The 23,283-nt window shown below is 31.4% G+C and overlaps 1 protein-coding gene across 2 annotated transcripts; it reads left to right on the plus strand.

The window, feature by feature from the left end:
* The first annotated feature begins 140 nt into the window (after positions 1 to 140).
* On the plus strand, positions 141 to 21,327 carry LOC139513818 (probable ubiquitin carboxyl-terminal hydrolase MINDY-4). Of its 2 annotated transcripts, XR_011662518.1 has the most exons (17): positions 141 to 298; positions 4,537 to 4,656; positions 5,388 to 5,598; positions 5,917 to 6,107; positions 8,049 to 8,476; positions 8,867 to 9,170; positions 11,067 to 11,155; positions 11,510 to 11,608; positions 12,035 to 12,101; positions 13,724 to 13,789; positions 14,563 to 14,633; positions 15,151 to 15,214; positions 15,581 to 15,745; positions 17,205 to 17,385; positions 18,017 to 18,095; positions 20,525 to 21,137; positions 21,230 to 21,327. XR_011662518.1 is itself a non-coding variant. In XM_071302641.1 (16 exons), exons 1-16 carry the CDS (start codon positions 218 to 220, stop codon positions 20,571 to 20,573), a joined length of 2,265 nt encoding a protein of 754 aa, XP_071158742.1. In that variant the 5' UTR covers positions 141 to 217; the 3' UTR covers positions 20,574 to 21,327. The 2 variants fall into 2 exon arrangements, 1 of the variants encoding a protein (XP_071158742.1); XM_071302641.1 differs by having other exon boundaries at positions 20,525 to 21,327.
* Positions 21,328 to 23,283: the final 1,956 nt, after the last annotated feature.

Below are 23,283 nucleotides of genomic sequence, written 5' to 3' on the forward strand. Positions count from 1 at the left end.
ATACTTTTTGATTTTAGAATTTTTCTCTTTTTCTGCTAAAAAAAATTTAAATTGACTACTAAATATTAATCGTTTAGACCTTAATTGCAAACCAAGAATTATAATCATGGAAAAATATATAAATAAAACAAATCTCTTTACAACGTAAATCCCGTTTCCACAAGAATGTTTCAATATGGCCGTCCTAAGTGAACTTTGAAAGTTTAATCGCGAAATTATGGCGAAAGCTGCCAATATGGGGAACGAACATATAGAATGCATGGCATCATCTATAGTTCGAGAATATTTAAGTAGAAAGGTGGTGTAAATATACCTACATTATACTTAATAATAGGTGGCCGGTGTTGCCAGTGAAAGTGGGCTTACAGTTCTATTTTTTTTTTTTTTTCATTATTTTAAAAGAATACAAAATCATATCAGTTTATGAGTTACACTAAATTATGATGGAAGCATGTTGTGAAAAGTTAGTTGGATTCTCCTGTTTTCCATTGAATATTTTGTTAACAGAGCTCAATCAGCTTACAAATAAATTTGATAAAAACACAAACTGCATAAAGGGAGACAACTTAATTAATTTATCTGTCTTATACACCTTATCACTATCTAGAAATCTATACATGTGTTCCAGACCGTATGAGTATTTGGACCGTACGCGTACGGTCTGGACTGTATCGAACTTTTTCAAAATACTCATATGGTAAGACCGTATTATTAAAAAGTTGGTCAAGTTTATTAGATACAAATGCAGTGTTCTCCCCAGGCCGTTTTAGCACCACAATTTTCAGCGCTATTTCAATTTCCCGCTGTCCTATTGCACTGACCGTGTCGCTATATTTTTTTTCGTATTTTTTCAAATTTCCTCGCTTATTTTTCTTTTTGGATCATGTGATTGACTGGTTTACGATTTTTGAAAGAATTATTTCCGTTGTATTAAAGTAACTCCGCGGGACCAGTCTAATAAATTTTACAAAATGGCGTCGTTGAGAGATCAAAATAAACAAAGATTTCAACATTGACATCTATTTTTTCAATTTGATGAATATATAGAGGCATATATGAATGAAATGAGATGAAATAAATTGACCGCATTTCCCAACGACATTCACAAACTTGTTTAACGAACGTTGAACAAACACTGATTTTAACAACGATCAAATTGGTTCAATGAGCTAGTCTTTGAAGTATTAATTATCACCCAATCGAACTAATAACTGTTTAATCAGCAATTCTACAGTAATGAATTTTACCCTTTGAAAACAATTAAGAGGATATGATTAGAAAAACAAACCCCAAGCTGATACTAGACTTGAGAAATTCACTTTCTCGATGTCCACCTTGGGTGAAGCCATACGAATATTATAAAACGTTAATCAGAAAAATGGGTAATCATTATGCTAAAAAATGTCAACTCCTGTTAAACGTCGTATGACTTTTATAGATATATATAGACATTTATTTCAGCTAATTTATTTTATCAATGTGTTTAATTTAGTGCTTAAGTAAAGAACAAAATAGTAACTGTTGGAGTTTATGCTTAAATAGCCTTTAAATCATTGAATGATCTTTGTTATTGTTTAAATATTATGTTTTTTTATGTGATGTACAAATGTATGCTACAGTTTAATCATGACAATGAATAAAATTTATTTTTGTATTTTGTGTTTGATTATAAGAATTTTACAACAGAGATAAAAAAAAAAAAGACTCTTCATCTATATCAAAACAACAACATTGACAAACAAAGGGGTAACTGCCATGAGAACATCATTACAAGAGAAAACATCAATAGCATGATAAAGAAAACACAACATATCAATTACGAACAAATCCCGCACAGCGACAAAGTTTACTGAGAATTGTCGAAAATTACGCGCTTACCACAGCGCTATCCAAAAATCCGAGGGAGAACACTGCAAATGCATATAGCAGATCAACATAACTTAACTATCAAATTAATATAAAAAAGTTCAATTGTAATTGAAACTAAAACTTTATATTTTGACTTGTTTTTAATTCACGCTAATTAAATATGCTAATCTCTTGTATTAAGCCAGTCGATCAGTAGTACATTAATTGTATTATGAACGCTGAAATTGAAGATATCGGAAGTAAACATAAAGTGGGAGTTCAATTGTTTTAAAGTATTTAGCAACTTTACCAAAACAAAAACAAATGCAAAAGAACATGCATGAACTGCATACATGAAATTGCTAAAAACATTACGTTACTTGAATTGTGTCACCTTGGGCGAGAGTACCAAAATAGGATTCATATATACAATTAAACAAATACCTAATTTCAATTGTTCGTTTGTTCATTTTATCTATCTAATTGTAACAAATTATCAATAACCTAAAAATAAAGATTGTTTCAATTTAACCCATATGATCAAATAACATGTATGGTCAGATCGTACTGGACCGTACGCGTATGGTCGGACCGTATGAGTATACGTATACGGTCCGGACCCTACGCGTACGGTCCAAATACTCATATGGTCTGGAACACAAGTGAACCTCCCGGTGGGAGTACAATAATCCTGTTTTCAGGGGTCTCCTCCTGTTTAGGAGGGAAAAATCCTGTGTATGAAATATTTCATGAATGAAAATTAAGGACGCCATATTTGATAGTTTGAAATTTCTTACTACCGTACGGGTGTAATTGACACCTGTTTTAAATTTTACCTGTTAATTAAAGAAGATGTATAATTATATGGCTTCACGTAACAGCTTGGGTGTCAAACATACTGGTAATTAACAATGTTTACCTCTGGCTTACTGCGGTTGTGTAATAAAAACTCTGTGTATTGAAATAAATATTTGTTCCTTCCCTTTATCCTGTTTTCAGTTATTTTGCTTTTAAAAATGTAAATTGTAAAAAGAATATAAATGAATAATATTTTAATCAAAGTATCATAATATGAGGCAGGCATTACCTGTGAATGGGGACGAATTCTGTAAAACTTTTAAAAATATTTGTGAAAAAATGAAACGGAATTACCGTTACGTTTCCGATTTTGGTTCTGTTGTTAGGGATTTTACTTGTGACGTTATTTAAGTTATGACGTCATGTTCAATGTAAACAAAATAACGCAATGCATCAGGTAACGTTTATTCATATCAAAGACAAAGAATGATTTAAAATGAAATATTGGTATTGTGTTCCTTGAGTTCCTATATTTTACTAGACTAATCAAAGTCTCACGACAACAAGACCAGAAAAAGGAAGTAGATTTCTGCGTTCTGCGCAGATCCGGAAATTAAAAAACACGACAAAAAAAAATTGAACGATTTTGAGTTCATTAGTACAATGAAAAATTTTCCCCGATTTTTTTTTTTTAAATTTTTTTTTTTATTGATTTTTCTACTGATAAGGATGGATATTACATGAATTTAAATGTTTTGGGACAAATAAAAAAATATAAATATATAAATTATTTTAGGAATGAATCTAGACTGCTTTTCAAGGATTAAATTGAAATTCACATGAAAAGTCTGACTTTCATCTGTTATACACCGTCCGTGCAAGGGCTGTATAGCCAGTCAAGGTCGTTAAAAACTTCCATTTGTTGTCTGTTATACCTTACCCACCATGCAAGGGCTGTATAGCCAGTCAAGGTCGTTAATATTCCATTTGTTGTCTGTTATACCTTACCCACCGTGCAAGGGCTGTTAAGGTCGTTAAAATTCCATTTGTTGTCTGTTATACCTTACCCACCGTGCAAGGGCTGTTTAGCCAGTCAAGGTTGTTAAAAACTTCCATTTGTTGCTGTTATACCAACCGTGCAAGGGCTGAAAAGCCAGTCAAGGTTGTTAAATGAAAAGGGCCCTAGCCACTCAGAAAATTATTAAAAGTAAGAGGCAGTCAAAATCTTTAAAGAAGTTATACTCACCAGTGGGAAATATCTCCTTCATCCCAAAAAATATGGATGTTCAAATTGTGGTATTTGTAAAAATATTATGGAAGGAGAATCAAATGAATTTAAATTGGGAGAGATTTTCACTATTAAGAACTCTTTTACATGCGCATCAGGAAATTTAATTTATGTGATTAAATCTAATGGGTGCTAAAAAGATTATATTAGCCAAACAGGAAACACATTACAGAAGAGATTTACAGTTCACCGTCAACAAATCCGAAATACAGAAACAAGAATGATTAACCTTAGTAAACACCTGGATTTATGCGCTACCAATAAATTACCAAAATACTATGTTGTCCCAATCTATCAATGTGACGACCAATTGACTGAAGAAATGAGAATTAATTAAGAAAATATGTTCATCTAAAAATACAAACCAAACCCAAACAGATAATATGCTACTTTTTTAAGGGTTACGTCCCTTTTATGTATTGTTACAGACTTATTATCGTGACGTTATCTTACCCATTTGTTACATTCATTATCATTCATGACCATCACAAATATGTGAAACCGGTTGGAGAAAAGATGTAAAAAATTAAAGGACTTTAAAAGCATTTTGGAATTTAATTTAATTTATGTCTACATGTATATATATTTTCTGTTTCTTTTAGGGACTCAAGAATACTCTGCAAATTATGGATGAGGAAATGCCACGTACAGAAGGAGCTATCAGTAATAGACAGTCTCTAATGAAAGAATTGCACATAGAAAGACTAATGAAAAGAAATAAGGTCAGTTTAAATGTGGTTATATAACATACATATATAGATATAAGGTAAATTCCTCATAAACAAACTAAAACTTATGTTTTTAGATGGAATAATAATACTATAGGAAAACATTTGTAACATTTAGTGGACTGTTCATTGACCAACCTTTTATTTACCTCAAGCACTTACAGTCCAATCTAACATTCAAGCAACCAACTCTTTCTTCATCTCAAAGACTGTGTATTACTGTAAACCATTACAGATCAAAGTATGGCCTTCAACATGAAGCCTTGACTCACACAGAACGGCAAGCTATAAAGGGCCCCAAAAATGACTAGTGTAAAACCAATTAAAATGGAAAACCAATGGTCTAATATATATAAAAAAACAAAGAAATAAGAAACACTTATGAACAACATTAACAAAAAACAACCAACTGAACATCAGGTTCCTGACTTAGGACAGGTGCAGTGGGGTTTACTCATTTTAAAAGGTACCAACCTTCACCCTTACCTAAAACAATAGTGTAACATCACAACATAGAAAGACACAATATAAAATATCAATTGAAATGACTTACCTCAATCAAAAGACATATTAACACAAACAAGTGAATATACACTGAACGAATTAATTTGACACAATGTAAAAAAAATAATAAAAAAAATAAGGGATGAGATGTTAAACAATTTCAGAAAGACAACCATAACCTTGAACAAAGTGCCTGAATATTTTTGTTTTAATTTTACCAGGAGAGAGAAGATCCTTTCAGAGCTATGCTAGAAATAATAATTGCCAGCTTTGTTGAGAATGGAGCCAGTCAGTCAAAGTCTGAAAGTAGACCATCTACAGCCCAGAGAACAAAGCCTCAAGATATCCTAGATATTAGTCCTGCGTCAGACAGGCCAAGTTCTCCTGCTGAACAGAGGCAAAACAGGCTATCATCTCAACCTGTTAAAAAAAGTAGTTATTTAATTCTGATTTTATGAAACGCTTTTCTATCTTAAAAGAAATTGTATGTATACATACAAACTTTCATAGAAGGCAATCCAAAGATTTTCAATATAGCTAAAGCAAAATTTTGTATAGTTTGAATCTCCAACTTTTCAATACTAAGTTTGTTGCAGATACAAAAAGGTTTCCTGTTTTTTTTAACTTTCCATATTCTGAATTCTGATCCACAAGAAGTTCAGGTAAACATTGTTTATATAAATGTAGGAACCAGTTTAATATGTTATCTTGATTTTCATCTTCTGACTTTCTTTAAATTATATGTTACAGATACTACAGTTAGATCTGGTGACTTACTGATTGAAGATGATGTAGAAAGTCACACAGTTCTTGGTGATGGTAAAGCTGGACTAATGGACACACCTATTGTGGCTGAAATAGACCCCCCACATAGAACACAAACTAGACCAAGAAGTGCCAAAGTTAAAAATATGGGTGGTCCAATAACATCAAATTTAGATGTATGTATGTTATGTGATCAAAGTAAATACAAGTTAAAAAAACAATTGAATTGTTTATCATTACCTATGATATTTTACTGCTGAAGATTTTCATTGAATACTTACATACACAAGGTGTTATATATATTTAATGATGGTTGTAATGCCCTTTACCATCAGGCTTCAAATGGTCATTTTTGGCTACTGTTAACTTCAAATTGATTAAAATTGTACCATGATTCGTCAAAATATCCTTATTGTGATTTGTCAGTGGTCTCAAATAATTATCTTTACCCATATTTTTGGAAGAAATTTAACCTGATTATTAAAAACCAGTTGATTTTTTGAGCGTCTAAAAGTAGCCCCATTATGACTCTCTTTAATTAAAATCTGGACATATTGTTTGAACACTTTGTCTATTGACCTGAAGATTTCTTTGTTTTGTTGTTGGATTGCTGTCTTATTGACATTTATTCCACTTATCTTTTGTATTCCCAATGAATTGTATGTGAAATAGAGATACATTTGTTTAAATTAATCAAGGGAGACAACTCTGTCAACTATTATTGGTCAAATTCTGTTGAATATTAAACTTCTTGAAGTTATAATGAATAACTATCCATTTTAATATAATATCTGACAACATATAACTACAAAATTAAATGAAATATACAAATCTGCCTATAGGTTAAGTATGCATACATTGTATGTAAAGCTTAATGAAAATGACACTGTCAAACTTTGTATTAAATTTGAAGACACAGTAAATACAGCCTAAATATTAATTTTAATGTTAAAATGCTGAGAAATGTGCATACTCAACTATTTGACAATATAACTAAATTCTGTTGATGATAAAGAAAGTATCTAAATATAAGACTGACAAAAAGTCCACTTGAAAGACAACAGAATTAAGTACTTGATAAAAATGATGTGGTATATTACTTTACAAAAATGTCTTAATAATCTAGATTGATACAGCTTTGTACAAATGTCAGTATTCACTTCAAATGCTTACAAAACCTTTAAAAAGACTTATTAAGAAGGGATATAGTTACAATATTGTTGTCAGGTCATTAAAGATTGCATACTTTGGTTTTAATATTGATTCACTTATAGGGTCTTTGCATCGGACTAAACACATTTATTTTAAAAAAACAGTTGTTGGCATGACACATGTTATGTTCTTCTCATATATTTTATGAAAGTATGATACTAAACCGCTAACGGGAGGGATTGTGCCTGATATTCATATGATGAAGACATAATCTTTCAATCAGTTTAATTGAGGTCTGGAGCTGGCATGTCAGTTAACTGCTAGTAGTCTGTTGTTATTTATGTGTTATTGTCATTTTGTTTATTTTCTTTTGTTACATCTTCTGACATTGGTCTCGGTCTTCTCTTAACTGAATTTTAATGTGCGTATTGTTATGCGTTTACTTTTCTACATTGGCTAGAGGTATAGGAGGATGTTTGAGATCTCATATACATGATTAACCCCGCCACAATTTTGCGCCTGTCCCAAGTCAGGAGCCTCTGGCCTTTGTTAGTCTTGTATGATTTTTAATTTTAGTTTTTTGTGTATAATTCGGAGTTTAGTATGACGTCCATTATCACTGTTCTAGTATACATATTCATATTTTTTAAGGGGCCAGCTGAAGGACGCCTACGGGTGCGTGAGTTTCTCGCTACATTGAAGACCCATTGGTGGCCTTCAGCTGTTGTCTGCTCTATGGTCGGGTTGTTGTCGCTTTGACACATTCCCCATTTCCTTTCTCAATTTTATTGTAATTTTAATTTTGATGTCATTTAAATGAATTTGAATGAAATCTAAACTTTTGTTTTCTAATCAATATTTGATCTGGCTCGCATAGAATTTTATATTGAATTAAAGCTGTTAACAACTCATTTCAAAATAAGTTTACTATAAAATTAGTTACTGTTATTTGATGTATATTTCAGACTCTTGGAAAAGGCAGAAACTTTCACAAGCCACGACCGCTGTCATCATCTGGAAGAGGGGGGAAAAAACTAGATCTTTCAGAAATGAATTCAGGACCAGATATTATAAAAAATAATAAATTGTCCTCAGATTTTAATAATGACAGTCTAACAGTAAAAAAAGTGGTTCCTGAATTGAAAAAAGAAAATCCTAGAATGATTCATGTGAGCTCTGAACCAATTATTGAAAATATAGACAGTTTAATAAAGAAAGAAAGAAAATCTTCCATAAAGGATATTTTAGAAGTTGATGCTTCAGAATCTCGTCCCAAATCCTCAGTTGGTCGACCCAAATCAAACAGAAGACAACAAGACAAAGAACCAGTTACCTATAGTATAGAAGATTCCAGTATTCTACAGAGACCTCCAACTAGAGGGGGCCTAGAAAGGTGATTAATACACTACAATTTATGCTTCTTATGAAAATATTGCTGCTTTGTTGTTTAGACCTATTTCAGAGTTTTATCTCAACAGGTTAGATATTATTGATACCTTTAGGATTATAAATTGACTATAACTTTACATCTTATCCCCTTTTCAAAGCAGCTTTGTTATTTAGTTATCATGATTTAGTGGACAGATTAATTTTCAGAATAGTTTCAGTTTCTCAGTATCAATACATGATAAGATAGCAATATCATTTTAAAATTAAGATAAAGGGAAGTGTTTTTTTTAAACTGAACTTCTTGTTTAATTTTAATGCCTTTGATACATTGTAAACATTTTACAATAATGTGGTGATTCATTGTGCTGTTTATATATACAGAGGTATATTTCAGGACATCATCATCTTCATCATTAATGAGTGCCAAAAGCTTAACATCTAAAGTTGGTGATGTAGAATTTGGAGATGTTGATGATCTAGATAATGACCTTGCTGATTTACAACTAGGTCCAGCTATGCCATCCTCACGCCCTATACAAAATCTTACAGATGCACGTCCAATCACATTGCAAACTGCCATTAACTTGAAAAGTGTAGTTTTTGGAACAGGCAATCAGAATTTTAATGATGAATGGCGATATCAAAGTTTTACATTTTGTGATATTCCTAAATTACAGTATGGTCTTGTCCAAAAAAAGGTAAGCTAATAATAGAGCATATATGGTTAATGGTAAAGCATTAAATAAAAAAGATTTATTTCAAGTATGTGCATAAAAAAATTACTTAACATAGCTCTGCAGAATTTTTCAGCAGAATAGTGGTATGTATACATATTATTTTATGTGACATTTCAAGGGAACATGTAGCCTTGTTTATACTATTTCGTGTTGTATGCCCTACACAATGGATAGATATGGATAACTATTTATTATTTTGGGTAGGCTCAACACATGGGGTACAAGTCGAAATCGGCACCTGGTCAAATCGGCACCCATTGAAAAAGTTAAATCGAGATCTAGTCAAATCTGCTCCCATTTAAAGTCAATTCTGCATCCAATAATATTTGATATGATTTACATATATAAATAATCCTAAAAATGTATTAATGATCTTTCTATTTTTTGTCATTTTGGGGTTGGATAAAATAATTAGATGATACATTGTTAAAATTGAACTCCTAAATTTATTGTTTATAAAAAGTTTTATCTTTAATGAGGCAGGAACATATATATTATATATATGCGTTAGATATACTGTTCCCAGAATGAGGGAAGTGATGCCCTTTACCGTCAGGCGTCGAACTGCCATTTTCGACTACCGTTAGCATCAAATTGGCTAAAATTTTACCATGATTTGTCAAAACATCCTTATCATGATTTGTGATTCATTAGAGGTCTCTAATAATTATTATTACTGTTATTTTTTGAAAAAATTTATCGTGATTCGTCATAATCATTCGATTTTTTATCGTCTAAAAGAAAGTGCATATTTTATCGTCATGCACCAAAAATTACCATTAACGTCATTTGGCAAGAATTTTTACTGTTATTCGTCATAAAGATACCCCCATTACCACCCTCTTTAATTTATCAGTTACATAATTAACATTTTTGTTGTTTAAACTATTTACAGGTAACTTATATATTGCTGTTTTTTCTTCAAAAACTTAATAAAACAATGAAGCCCTTAAATACCCTGTGTTTCTGTTACCCCACCCTTGACCTTATCAAATATTTCTGATAGTCTAAAAGAAAGTGCATATTTATTGTCATGCACCAAAAATTACCATAAATGTCATTTGACAAGAATTTTTACCATTATTCGTCATAAAAATACCCCCATTACCAACCTCTTTAATTTATCAGTTACATAATTAACATTTTTGTTGTTTAAACTATTTACAGGTAGCTTATATATTGCTGTTTTTTCTTCAAAAACTTAATAAAACAATGAAGCCCGTAAATACCTTGTGTTTCTGTTACCCCACCCTTGACCTTATCAAATATTTCTGATAGTTTTCCTGACCTATTCACATATTTTCAAGCTTGAAAAGGTGACCTATTCAAGGGGCACATCCTATCACCTTGTATAAAGGAAGTGGACCCCTCGAGATAGAAACACCCCACACTCACCCAAAAAGATAATAGAATATATTGAACATATCTAACATTGGTGCCGAAATGACGACAACAAGTGCTGATTTAAGCAGGTGCAAAATTGACTATGTGCCGATTTGACCAGGTGCCAATTTAACCATTCAAACAGGAAAACCAATGGTCTAATAAAAAAACGAGAAACGAGAAACACGTATAAGTTACATAAACAAACGACAACTACTGTACATCAGATTTCTGACTTAGGACAGATGCAAACATTTGCAGCGGGATTAAAAGTTTTAATGGTACCAAACCTTCTCCCTTTTTCTGAAACAATTGTATAACATCACAACATAGAAAAACACACGATAAAATATCAATTGGAAGACCTGTTACAACTTCAAGATTGAATTTGTGATGACATAAGATTTAATACCTGTAACTGTGTATTATTTGAACCATAAAATGTCATCTAATAGTTTCTGTACATCATTTAAGGGTGGATCCTGTGGTGTTATGGCTGCTATTCAAGCTACGGTATTACAAACTTTATTGTTCAAAGACGGTAGAATTCCACTTAATAGATTGTAAGTAGTATTTGTTTCATATGTAGAAATAGTATATAAACAGGAAAAATAATATCAACTTACTTTTCGTTACTCACAGCTATTTCTTATCAGCTGAATCATCATGTTTATGTGAGGAATATTTTTTATAGCAAACAATATTTAAGTAATGAAGTTCTATAATGTGTTCTCTGGACAGAGTGTGACATACAAAAACTACTTTGTGTAATGGAGCAGAAAACACCAGCCTTATTAATTAGTTTTTGTTTTGAAGAAGGATTTAAAACACTTTTATTATTATAAATCTGACAATTATCAGGTGTACTTAAAAAAACTTTTAAGGAGAAAATATTTTCATTTTCCTATATTTAACAGTGGAGAACCTACCAGTATAGAGAGGTCCACTGCCCTTGCCATAGCTTTAGCCAAGATATTCTGGAGATGTGGTGAATACAAAACTGCTGTTGTTGTCATGTAAGTCATTATTAACCAGTATTTTAAGGGTACTGTGGATACATTTTAACTGCAGAATTCTAATATTTGTGGATTGATTTCCTGGATAAAGATGAAAGATTGAATGTTAAAAATGTTCAGTGTAAAAAAAATTTCCACAAAAATGAGTACTGGTGAAAATAAATGAATCCACATACTTGTATTTATGTAAAGGTAATTTTATGTAGGCTGTTAACCAGACAGATATAATTGGGTGTTGTCATTATTTGTTTTACTTGTACTACATGTACTATGTGTGTTGTAAATTAACAATGAAGTAAGCTCTATAGTCTATGTTGTTTAATTTAATTTTTCAAAGATATATAATTTTATTTGAAGTTTGCATTTGCTGTTTTATTATTAATATATATAATAAGTAATATAAGATAATAAATATTTGTGTTTCAGGCCATCAGGGAAATCTCAGTTCCAAGGAAGTAGCAATAAATATAAATATGATGATTTAACTGAAACTGTAAGTATGTGTACTACACTTTATTGTTTGACAAGTGTTTTTTCTTACTGAGATACTTTCTTAAAGTTAATGTATTTTTTGTTTTGAATATTATAAAATTTATTTCAGCTTTAATAGTTGAATGTTATTTGACCCATGCTAAATCCCCCAGCTCCTTACATTACAGAAGATGTCCAAAAGTACTTATAGGTAGCTAAATCATCTTTAGTGTCAGTAATTGTTCACAGAATTTCAAGAGAGAAAGAGTTGTTACAAGGGTTGTTAACATGCAATGTTTATGGCACTCTCTCTACACAAGGCATTTGATTTAGCATCACCATTCTGACCCAATTTGACATCCCACACAGCCAAATATACTCCCCACTTTTGCAAAGGTTTTACTACTGGTCAAAAGAAAACCAAGAGTTACCATATTTGTATTCCCCAATCACCCTTTGGAGATTAAGAATTGTTTCGTTTTTTTAACCGGATTTTTGTGACAAAAAGGTCGGTTATTGATTTGGGAATGTACGGCGGGTGGTCGACACGGCGGTCGGTCGGTCGGGCGGGCGGCAATCAAATGTTGTCCGTGCATTAACTCATGAACCGTTCAACCAAAGCTTTTAAAATTTTAATATGTTGTTACTGACAACTAAATGAAGGTCAAGTTCAATAATGGCGATTTTGACTTTTACCGTTCAGGAGTTATGGTTCTTAAAAGATTGAAAAATGGAGTTTTCAGTCGTGTCCGTGCATTTACTCATGAACTGTTCTACCAAAGCTTCCCAAATTTTAATATGTTGTTACTGATGACAAAATGGAGGTCAAGTTCAATAATAACAATTTTGACTTTTACCGTTCAGGAGTTATGGTTCTTGAAAGATTGAAAAATGGTGTTTCCAGTCGTGTCCGTGCATTTTCTCATGAACCACTCAACCAAAGCTTTTGAAATTTTAATATGTTGTTACTGATGACAAAATAGAGGTCAAGTTCAATAATGGCGATTTTAACTTTTACCGTTCAGGAGTTATGGTTCTTGAAAGATCGTAAAATGGCGCTTCCAGTCGTGTCCGTGCATTTACGCATGAACTGTTCTACTAAAGCTTCCCAAATTTTAATATGTTGTTACTGATGACAAAATGGAGGTCAAGTTCAATAATGACGATTTTGACTTTTACTGTTCAGGAGTTATGGTTCTTGAAAGATTGAAAAATGGTATTTCCAGTCGTGTCCGTGCATTTTCTCATGAACCATTCAACCAAAGCTTTTCAAATTTTAATATGTTGTTACTGATAACAAAATAGAGGTCAAGTTCAATAATGACGATTTTGACTTTTACCGTTCAGGAGTTATGGTTCTTGAAAGATCGTAAAATGGTGTTTCCATTCACATTGTTGCATATACTCACGAACCATTCAATCTTAGCTTTTCAAATTTTAATATGTTGATACTTATGACAAAATGGAGGTCAAATTTGATATTGATGATTTTCACTTTCACCAATCATCAGTAATGGTTCTTGTGATATTGCCAGGACACAAATAAATGTTAATAAATCCGGTTTGCTGTCGTTGTGACAGCCTCTTGTTTTGTATATAGAGCAACTCAGACATTCCATTAGTTTTTTTTTACTTCTTTTGTAGTTGATGATCAACCATTTTAAAACCTATGAAGATCTGCAGAGTTTTGTATTACAAAATATTAGACAGGTGAGTATGATATATTTTATGCAGTGATTCTCTCAATATTTACACAAAAATGTTCATAGTAATTCAGGCTTAGATACTATGTTGTGTAAATATTTACACAGAAATGTTTATAGTAATTCAGGCTTAGATACTATGTTGTGTAAATATTTACACAGAAATGTTCACAGTTATTCAGGCTTAGATACTATGTTGTGTAAATATTTACACAGAAATGTTCATAGTAATTCAGACTTAGATACTATGTTGTCTAAATATTTACACACAAATGTTCATGTAATTCAGGCTTAGATACTATATTGTCTAAATATTTACACAGAAATGTTCATAGTAATTCAGGCTTAGATACTATATTGTCAGACTTAGATACTATGTTGTCTAAATATTTACACAGAAATGTTTATTGTAAATCAGGCTTAGAAACTACTATATACAAAATTGTATGAATATTTACACAGAATGTTCATAACAATTCAGCATTTAGATACTATATAGTCTAAATATTTTAAGCAGAGATGTTAAGCATCATTCAACATGCATAATAAATATTTATTTGTCAATAGAAACAATATTGTCATTCAACATCAGTCAATATATTTTCCAAATATTTATGCCTTTCGTTGTTTTGTGTAATTTAACATGACATAGTACATAATCTCAATATAGTGTATTAAAGTCATCATACATATGTCTTAATGGTTTCTCCAAAGTGATAATGGTTTCATAATTATAGGAACAATAATTTATTCTCTATCTGTTTATTTTGTGTATTTCAGTTTGAATGCGATGGAACAGGAGGTGCCATATTATGTGTTTATTCTGCTATCTTGTCTCGTTATATTGATCTGTAAGTTTGTATTCAGCTGTCCTGTCTCTTTATTTAAGAATTGAATGCTTCTTTTTGTAAATTTATTGGGGTGTAAAAGCGTTGACCAAAGAACATTTTTGTATGAAGCGCGGAAGTGTGGAATTTTGCCATAGGAATAAAGAATTTCATGTGGCCCCTTGTTACCCTAAAAGAGAAGCTAATTCTAAACCAATATGAAATAAGTCTTATTTCAGCTTTTGTTTTCATATGCCACTACACTTTTTAAAAATCGTTCATATCTGTAAATAGAATGATGTATAAAATCAATTAAACTTTAACTTTACAAAATTGACACCTAAAATTTCAACATTTAAATCTCTATCTTAACATGTCATGTAATTTCATCATAACTTAATTGAAGTCAATCAAAACAAAACCCTAACAGGGTAAACATTGGGAATGGGAAAAAAGACATTTGATATATGTGTATATGCTGTTTATACCTTATTTGTGGTGTTTGTGTGTTATTTTATATACGTTGTTTGATTATTGACAGAGTCAAGAGTGATATGGATGAGCCGACAGGGAAGTTAATGGGAGCTCATGGTTACTGTACTCAGGTATGAACTCAAGAAATGTAAACACAGCAAAAACACATCATTTGACAATGTTATTTTTAGTTGATACTACAGAAGTAAGAAATGTAGAGATATGGATTTCTTATTCCTCTTAGATAAATTTAACAGCTCTGGACCTTGAACAGTTCATTTGTTCCCATGGCAAAGGAAAACGGTTGTATTCTCTAGCAGATTTTCATTGCTATATGATTGGTTCAGTATAAATGTTCACTGGCATTACAACCAAAATGTGATGGTCTGTTTCCTTGATAGACCTGCATGTAGTTAGCATGTTTTACTTATGTTATTTATCATATTTATGTTAGACAAACTTTACATATAATATAGCATACTGATATTTCATTTCAGGATTTGGTGAATTTACTGCTGACTGGGAAGGCAGTGTCTAATGTGTTCAATGATGTGATGGAGTTAGAATCAGGAGATGGATCACCCCCAATGGTTCTCAAAGGTATTAGTGGGAGGAGCGATGTAGGACTACTTTCTTTATTTGAACATTACAAATCATGTCAGGTAAAGGTCAATAGAGGTTCTTATAAGACAGACTTATTCCCCTTTGTAGATAACATCATGTTCTAATGTGACACACTTGTTTTACTTTGTAAATACTGTAAAAGCAGAAATTTTCATGGAGGATTTAATTTCATTTATTTCATGGAAAGAATATATCCACGAAATTAAAACTCCAAGGAAAATTAAAACTCCAAGGAAAATTTAACCTCCATATGATATCACTTCCATTTACTAGAAACTACGAAATTAAATCCCCATGAAATCTTATATAGTGACAAAACAACGAAATTTTGACCCCACTAAAATTAATGTTTCTACAGTAGATTTATGTTCTAAAGTGACGCACTTATATCAATTTGTAAATAGATTATGTTTCAATAAAACATGTATTGCATGGGTATGATGTCACAATTTAAACAGTTTTATTTAGAACAACACCAAAGTAGATGTTTCTAGGAAATAAAAAAAAGAGTTATTGTAAAAGTATATGTATCTGTACATGTATTTGGTTTTCTCATTTAGTATCATTTCTCCCGTCACTGATTGGTTGTAGATGAAATGCACGTATGGGGTACAAATTATATATATAAGCCTTGAAACTTTTTATGCCCCACCTACGATAGTAGAGGGGCATTATGTTTTCTAGTCTGTGGCTCTGTTCGTCCGTCCGTCCGTCTGTGGTTCCCTTCGTCCATCCAGGTTAAAGTTTTTGGTCAAGGTAGTTTTTGATGAAGCTGAAGTCCAATCAACTTGAAACTTAGTGCACTTGTTGCTTATGAGATGATCTTTCTAATTTTTAAGCCAAATTAGACTTTTGACCCCAATTTCACGTTCCACTGAACATAGAAAATGAAAGTGGGAGTTTCAGGTTAAAGTTTTTGGTCAAGGTAGTTTTTGATGAAGCTGAAGTCCAATCAACTTGAAACTTAGTACACTTGTTGCTTATTATATGATCTTTCTAATTTTAATGCCAAATTAGATAATTACCCAATTTCACGGTCCATGGAACATGGAAAAGGATAGTGCGAGTGGGGCATCTGTGTACTTTGGACACATTCTTGTTTAGAATAGTTTTTAATTTGCATTATGTTTAGCAATCAACATGTTCATTCAAGTTTCAATTGAAACAAGCTAACAATTGAAAAGAAGAAAAAAAAACCACTAACTAATGAATGATGTATGCTCTATAGTTTCACAAAATGAAAGTTTTTGAAAAAATGTTTCTAAAAAAGGTTTGTCAACTATAAATGGAGATAAAAAAAAAAGTAAAAGCTATAAGTTCTTGTGTTTGTTTATTGAAATTTTGACCAGAAGATGTATTTTAATGCCCTTAATGGGTACAGGATAAATTGCAGGTTTAGATTTTCTATAATACACTATTAATACCCAAGTATAATATGTTCCAGATCTAGATTTTCTGTTATGTACTATTGTTACCAAACTATAATGTGTATTGCAGGTTGGAACCTTCTATAAGACACCAAAGTTTCCTATCTGGGTTGTATGCAGTGAGAGTCATTTCAGTGTGTTATTCTCTATAAATAAAGACTTAGTTAATGACTGGAAAGCTGAGAAACGATTTGATTTGTATTACTATGATGGATTAGCCAGACAACAAGAGGTCATTAAACTGTCTATATGTAAGTACTCATGGAGTATAGTAAAAGAGAACATTTATCCATACAAGCTCACTAAATCAGATATCATCCATATTGTATTGCATGTTCTAAATCACATTTTCTTAACAAACAGTGAATTAATTCAAATATAAAATAAATATACTCTTTCACAAAAATATATACATGATATCATACATGTATAAACACTGTTGAGATTTTAGACTTTACAATATCTGGCATAGTTAAACATGTTTGAAGAGTAACCAACTCTGTTTATATTGTCTAGATCAGTGGTCAAAGTCAAAACAACTTATGGATTTTGAAAATAATCCCCAAGCAATTTTCTGTTGATTAGGGATCATGCTCTTTATTTCATGTTGTTTTTAAATCTTCATGAGATAGGTAAACTTTTCGTCCCTATGTTTGTTTATTCTTCAGCTGCATGAGTATTTTCTACAAATAAGAGCTTCCTGATATAAGAGCATGTTTAAACCAGGCGATGCATTTCCATACCGATTGCTCATCAACTTACAGAATTGTAATAGCATGGTATCATTAGTGAACAATATATCACAGTTTTACTTGTTATTTACATCATTTCTTTAGTCCTTTATAAAGAGTAGGAGTGTGGTACATGTTTATGTTATTGCAGGTACCACAGATAGATCATACAAGCCCCCAACTGGTGAGGAAGAACTGGTACCTCCAATTGATCATTGCATTAGGACAAAGTAAGTACCAGTATTTGGAAAGTGTTCAATTGAAAGAGTCTGGCATGCAAAACTTTGAGACAGAAAACATACACTGATAAAATTGATAAAAAAAAGAGGTTATGGTGTATCAATTCATTAGAAAATCAATATTCTGGCATGACAATTCAAAAGCAAAGGAACAACACTCTTATTGGTGTTCCTCATCTCATAATTAAAGTAAAATTTCTCACCTGATTATAAGTTAAAAGAGAGCCCCTACCACCCCTTAAGCTGTTATAAATAATTTTTTTTCTTCTATAAATGACTTTTTGTCGAGCCTGCAACTTTTGTTGCAGAAAGCACGTCATAGGGATAGTGTTCCGGAGGCGGCAGTGGCATTAGCTAACTTCTTTAAAGTTTTATATTTTAGAAGGTGGAAAGACCTGGATGCTTCATACTTTGTATATAGATGCCTCATGTTACCAAGTTTCCGTCATTCACATGTCCAATGTCCTTGACCTCATTTTCATGGTTCAGTGATTACTTGAAAAAAAAGTTGAGATTTTTTTGTACTGTGAAATTCTCTCTTATTATAAGTAATAGGATAACTATATTTGGTATGTTAAATTCTGTCTTATTATAAGTAATAGGATAACTATAATTGGTTTGTGCGTACCTTGCAAGGTCCTCATGTCCGTCAGACAGTTTTCACTTGACCTCGACCTCATTTCATTGATCAGTGAACAAGGTTAAGTTTTGGTGGTCAAGTCCATATCTCAGATACTATAAGCAATAGGTCTTGTATATTCAGTGTATGGAAGGACTGAAAGGTGTACATACATCCAACTGGCAGGTGTCATCTGACCTTGACCTCATTTTCATGGTTCAGTGGTTATAGTTAAGTTTTTGTCGAGCCTGCAACTTTTGTTGCAGAAAGCTTGACATAGGGATAGTGATCCGGCGGCTACGGCGGCGGCGTTAGCTAACTTCTTAAAAGCTTTATATTTTAAAAGGTGGAAGACCTGGATGCTTCATACTTTGCATATAGATGCCTCATGTTACGAAGTTTCCGTCAGTCACATGTCCAATGTCCTTGACCTCATTTTCATGGTTCAGTTTTGTAATGTTGAATTCTCTCTTATTATAAGTAATAGGATAACTATATTTGATATGTGCGTACCTTGCAAGGTCCTCATATTTGTCAGACAGTTTTCACTTGACCTCAACCTCATTTCATGGATCAGTGAACAAGGTTAAGTTTTTGATTTTTGGTTTCTTTTAATCTAATACTATATGCAATAAGTCAACTATATTTGGTGTATGGAAATATTTTATGATCTTTATGTTAGTCGCTCAGATTGAATTTGACCTTGATCTCATTTTCATGGTTCATTACTTAGTGTTAAATTTTTGTGTTTTGGTCCGTTTTTTTTTTAAACTTTAAGCAATAGGTCAACTTTATTTGTTGTATGCAAGAATTGTTAGCTGTACATGTGTGCCTGTCATGGTTCATCTCACCTTGACTGTATTTTCATGGTTCTATGTTTAAATTGTAATAAAGCTTTATATTTAGGACTATCAATATAATATCAATGATTAGTAAAGAAGGCGAGACATTTCAGTGTGTGCACTCTTTTATCATATACTCAAATAGAAAAATGAAATTAAAATATAGGGTCATTGTTCATTTAAGCTCACAATCTGCCTTCAAAAAAAGCATGCACTTTTGTTGAGGTACCTTTTTTTCGGTTGAACTAATCTAGGAGAAATATAGGTAATTATCGAAATAAAAAAAGAACTAAATTACAGAAATCGCTAAAACTTTACAATTGTTTAGTTTCAGTACAGCTTATTTGAAAATAATAATAAAAAATATAGGTCAACAATGAGTTTAAAAAGATATTTCAATGTAAATGCGAAAAAATGGCATTTTTGCACCAAAGGGAGATAATTTGGAGCTTTTTCAATGATTCAAACATTTTAAAAGTCATCTTGATTTTTGTCCCATATCATAAAGTAACAATTAATAGCGTAATAAATAAAATTTGTAATGAAAAATAAAATCTTTAAAAATTTTCTGTGAAATTTTTGTACCCTCGAACCTTCTTAAGCAGAATTTAAAGACACCTCTTACATGTCTATATCGAAGAACACATGGTAAAGTATTGTCAACAAATTATAAACAATATCTGGTGATAAAATCATACTGCAGATAGTTAGTTTTGGTCATGTTTCCATGAAATAGGCTGGAGTTTCATTAACAATGAAATGATATCAAAGCAAGCATAGACATACCTCTATCTATACTAAACATGAGTTTTGCTGTTATAACATGTTAAAATTGTTGCAACAGTTAAACATCAACTTAATAAATAAATACATTTTGAGCATTCACACAGTATAAATTTATTCATAGTTCCAAGCTATAATTGTGTTTTCTTAGTAACATAATATGGTATTTTTTTTAGATGGACAGATGCCCAGGTAGACTGGAATGGAACAGAACCTTTGTTATGATGAATCAGTTTAATACTGATTATGTAGGCTCCAAAAACAAGGAAGTGAACCGTTAGAAGATTTAGGGTTAAAAATCTCTCTTACATTATCTGCTGGTGGTAGTTCTGTTAACATAGCGACAACAATGGACTTTTTAATGATGTTTATATATAATGAAAAGCAATTGTAAATTAGAGGGGCTAAAACTTGATATACGTTTAAGTATGTTTTAAATCAATTATTCCTATTTGAGACCCATTGGTAAAACATGAATTTGACAGCTTATGCCCCTTTAAAGAACAGTAATAAGTTTATTCTATAGAAACTCTGTTTTGATATAAGAACTTTATTTCCTGGACAGATATTTTTTGTTGGAAGATTAAACTAGATTAGCCTGATATGAACAACATTGTCAATTGTTTAGATTTTTTTCAATGAGCATCTTTTGATTGTTTTGCTTTATAGCAATTTATATTTTTGTATGCTGAGCTACAGTAGCTGTCATTGAAAGAAGATATGAAGATGCCACTTTCTTGGCAGTTGAATTAATAATATTCATCTAAATGAACATAACTTTTAAAACATGTTTGTTCATATATTGTTTATGAAATTGATAATTTAAGCCAGTATGCAACCCTAAAAACAAAATCCTTGAGTCATTTGAGTACTTAAAACAGTTCCTAACTTTGAATTCAATCTGGTTAGTTGTAAAGTACATCATTTTTTGTTTGTCAACATAGCTGTAAGATTTAACTTCTGACAATAGATTGTAGATTTAGGTTATTAACTTTATACTAAGGAATCTCATGTCATTGCCATGCATTGGATTTCCTCTTTTATTTATTGAAATTTATTTACATTTTCCTCATAAATTGATCATATTCCAGACTGCCTGGTTTATTCTTTGTTTACTTTACAAATGACATATTATTATCAAAATAAAAACATCAATGTAAGCAAGATGTGTCACATATAGATATGACCAAAGACCAAAGATCATCAAATCAAAGTATCAATATATATATAGGCGTAAAAAATAATTTTCACATGTGCAGATACACATATTCATTAAATAGAATAACAAAATAAGAAAAAGTTAACAGTTCCATTCTATCGATTTCATCCTTCCATTGGGACTCTTCAGGATAACTGATGTAGTGTCACTATAGGTGATGTCGCTAAGGAGGTATATGACTTTCCGCCATTGTTCGTTATTAAAAGTTCTCAGGATTTAATTTCGATCGGAACGTTGTTATGAAATAACGTTCCATCTCTTTTTTATATGCTTCAATCCGTCTACATTTAAAAATAGGCATTATTTGAAAATGCTTTTTACCACAAGTGTCAAGATGGGCACTAATTGGCGAATTTCTGTATTGTGGGTGTTTTATTTGTTCTTTGTGAACTCGCACCCTTTCACAGAGGCTATTCCCGGTCTGTCCAATATAATGTTCGTGACAACCAGGACATGTGACACAGTAAATAAGATTTGATGTCTTACAAGTGATATTGGCGTTCACATGAAATTTTTTGCCATCTTTAAATGATTTCATTTTACCCGTTTCTAAATATTTTGTATCTTGACCGCAAACACCGCATCTTGAATCTCTGCAAGACTTTATTTCAAAGTCACTAACCTTCGGTTCGAACAGAGCTCTGGTTAAGTGTTTCTTTAAGTTTTTAGGTTGTCTTCGGCTTGTGGTAAAAAGCATTTTCAAATAATGCCTATCTTTAAATGTAGACGGGATGAAGCATATAGAAAAGAGATGGAACGTTATTTCATAACAACGTTCCGATTGAAATTAAATCCTGGGAACTTTTAATAACGAACAATGGCGGAACGTCATAAACCTCCTTAACGACGTCGCTATAGGCGACACTACATCAGTTATCCTGAAGAGTCCCAATGGAAGGATGAAATCGATAGAATGGAACTGTTAACTTTTTACTTATTTTATTATTTTATTTAATGAATATATATATATATATATATATATAGGTATAAAACTTTAAAACCAAGCAATGTCATAGTTATTTACACCCTTAAAATTGCTGCACATTTTATTTGTATTATTAGTTTTAGTCTGTTTTAAATACTGTAAATTCAGAACTAACTGATTTTGTTTTTGAAATTTGTATGAAAAAAGTGTCAGTAACAGGTTTGCAATTTCATTGGTGATTTTGCTTCATTTAGTTTTTGCAATCACATTAATAAGATTTCACACAGTTTTGCCAGTGAACAAAGAACTGCATTAATAAATGCATGCATCAATTTCAGTAGAAATTTTCAGAACATAAATTTTGTAAAACAAGAAATTTCTATAGATCATTAAATTGGTAAAGAAATTTAATATTATACAGAATTTCAAATCAAAAAATTTAATGTTAATGTCAAGAATATTCTATTAAATTAATAAATATAGACATGTCAAAAGAAGAATATTTCAGCAGTTTGAAAAATATATCACTTAAGAATTCTAATGTTAAAATAGAGAATAAAGCATCAGTAAAATGATCAAAAAAGAACATTCAATCCGTTGTTAACTAATAATCAAAGGAATTTAATGTTGACATACAAAATTTTGCAGGAGTTGAGTGATCGTAAATAAATGTTATGTTAATATACCAAATATTCCATCCAGGGGGTCTTTATACACATCTGCCCATTTTATACATTACTTTTGTATTTATTGTACAAGTATGTTGATCATTTTTCCAGGTTGTGTCAAAT

Source organism: Mytilus edulis, chromosome 2 (assembly GCF_963676685.1).
Source record: "Mytilus edulis chromosome 2, xbMytEdul2.2, whole genome shotgun sequence".
NCBI lineage: Eukaryota > Metazoa > Mollusca > Bivalvia > Mytilida > Mytilidae > Mytilus > Mytilus edulis.

Coding starts and splice junctions, on each gene's coding strand:
- LOC139513818 (XM_071302641.1), top strand. CDS start 218: ATGGCGAAAGCTGCCAATATGGGGAACGAACATATAGAATGCATGGCA. Junction 12,102..13,723: donor ATGATGATTTAACTGAAACT/GTAAGTATGTGT, acceptor CTTCTTTTGTAG/TTGATGATCAACCATTTTAA. Junction 15,215..15,580: donor CTCATGGTTACTGTACTCAG/GTATGAACTCAA, acceptor ATTTCATTTCAG/GATTTGGTGAATTTACTGCT.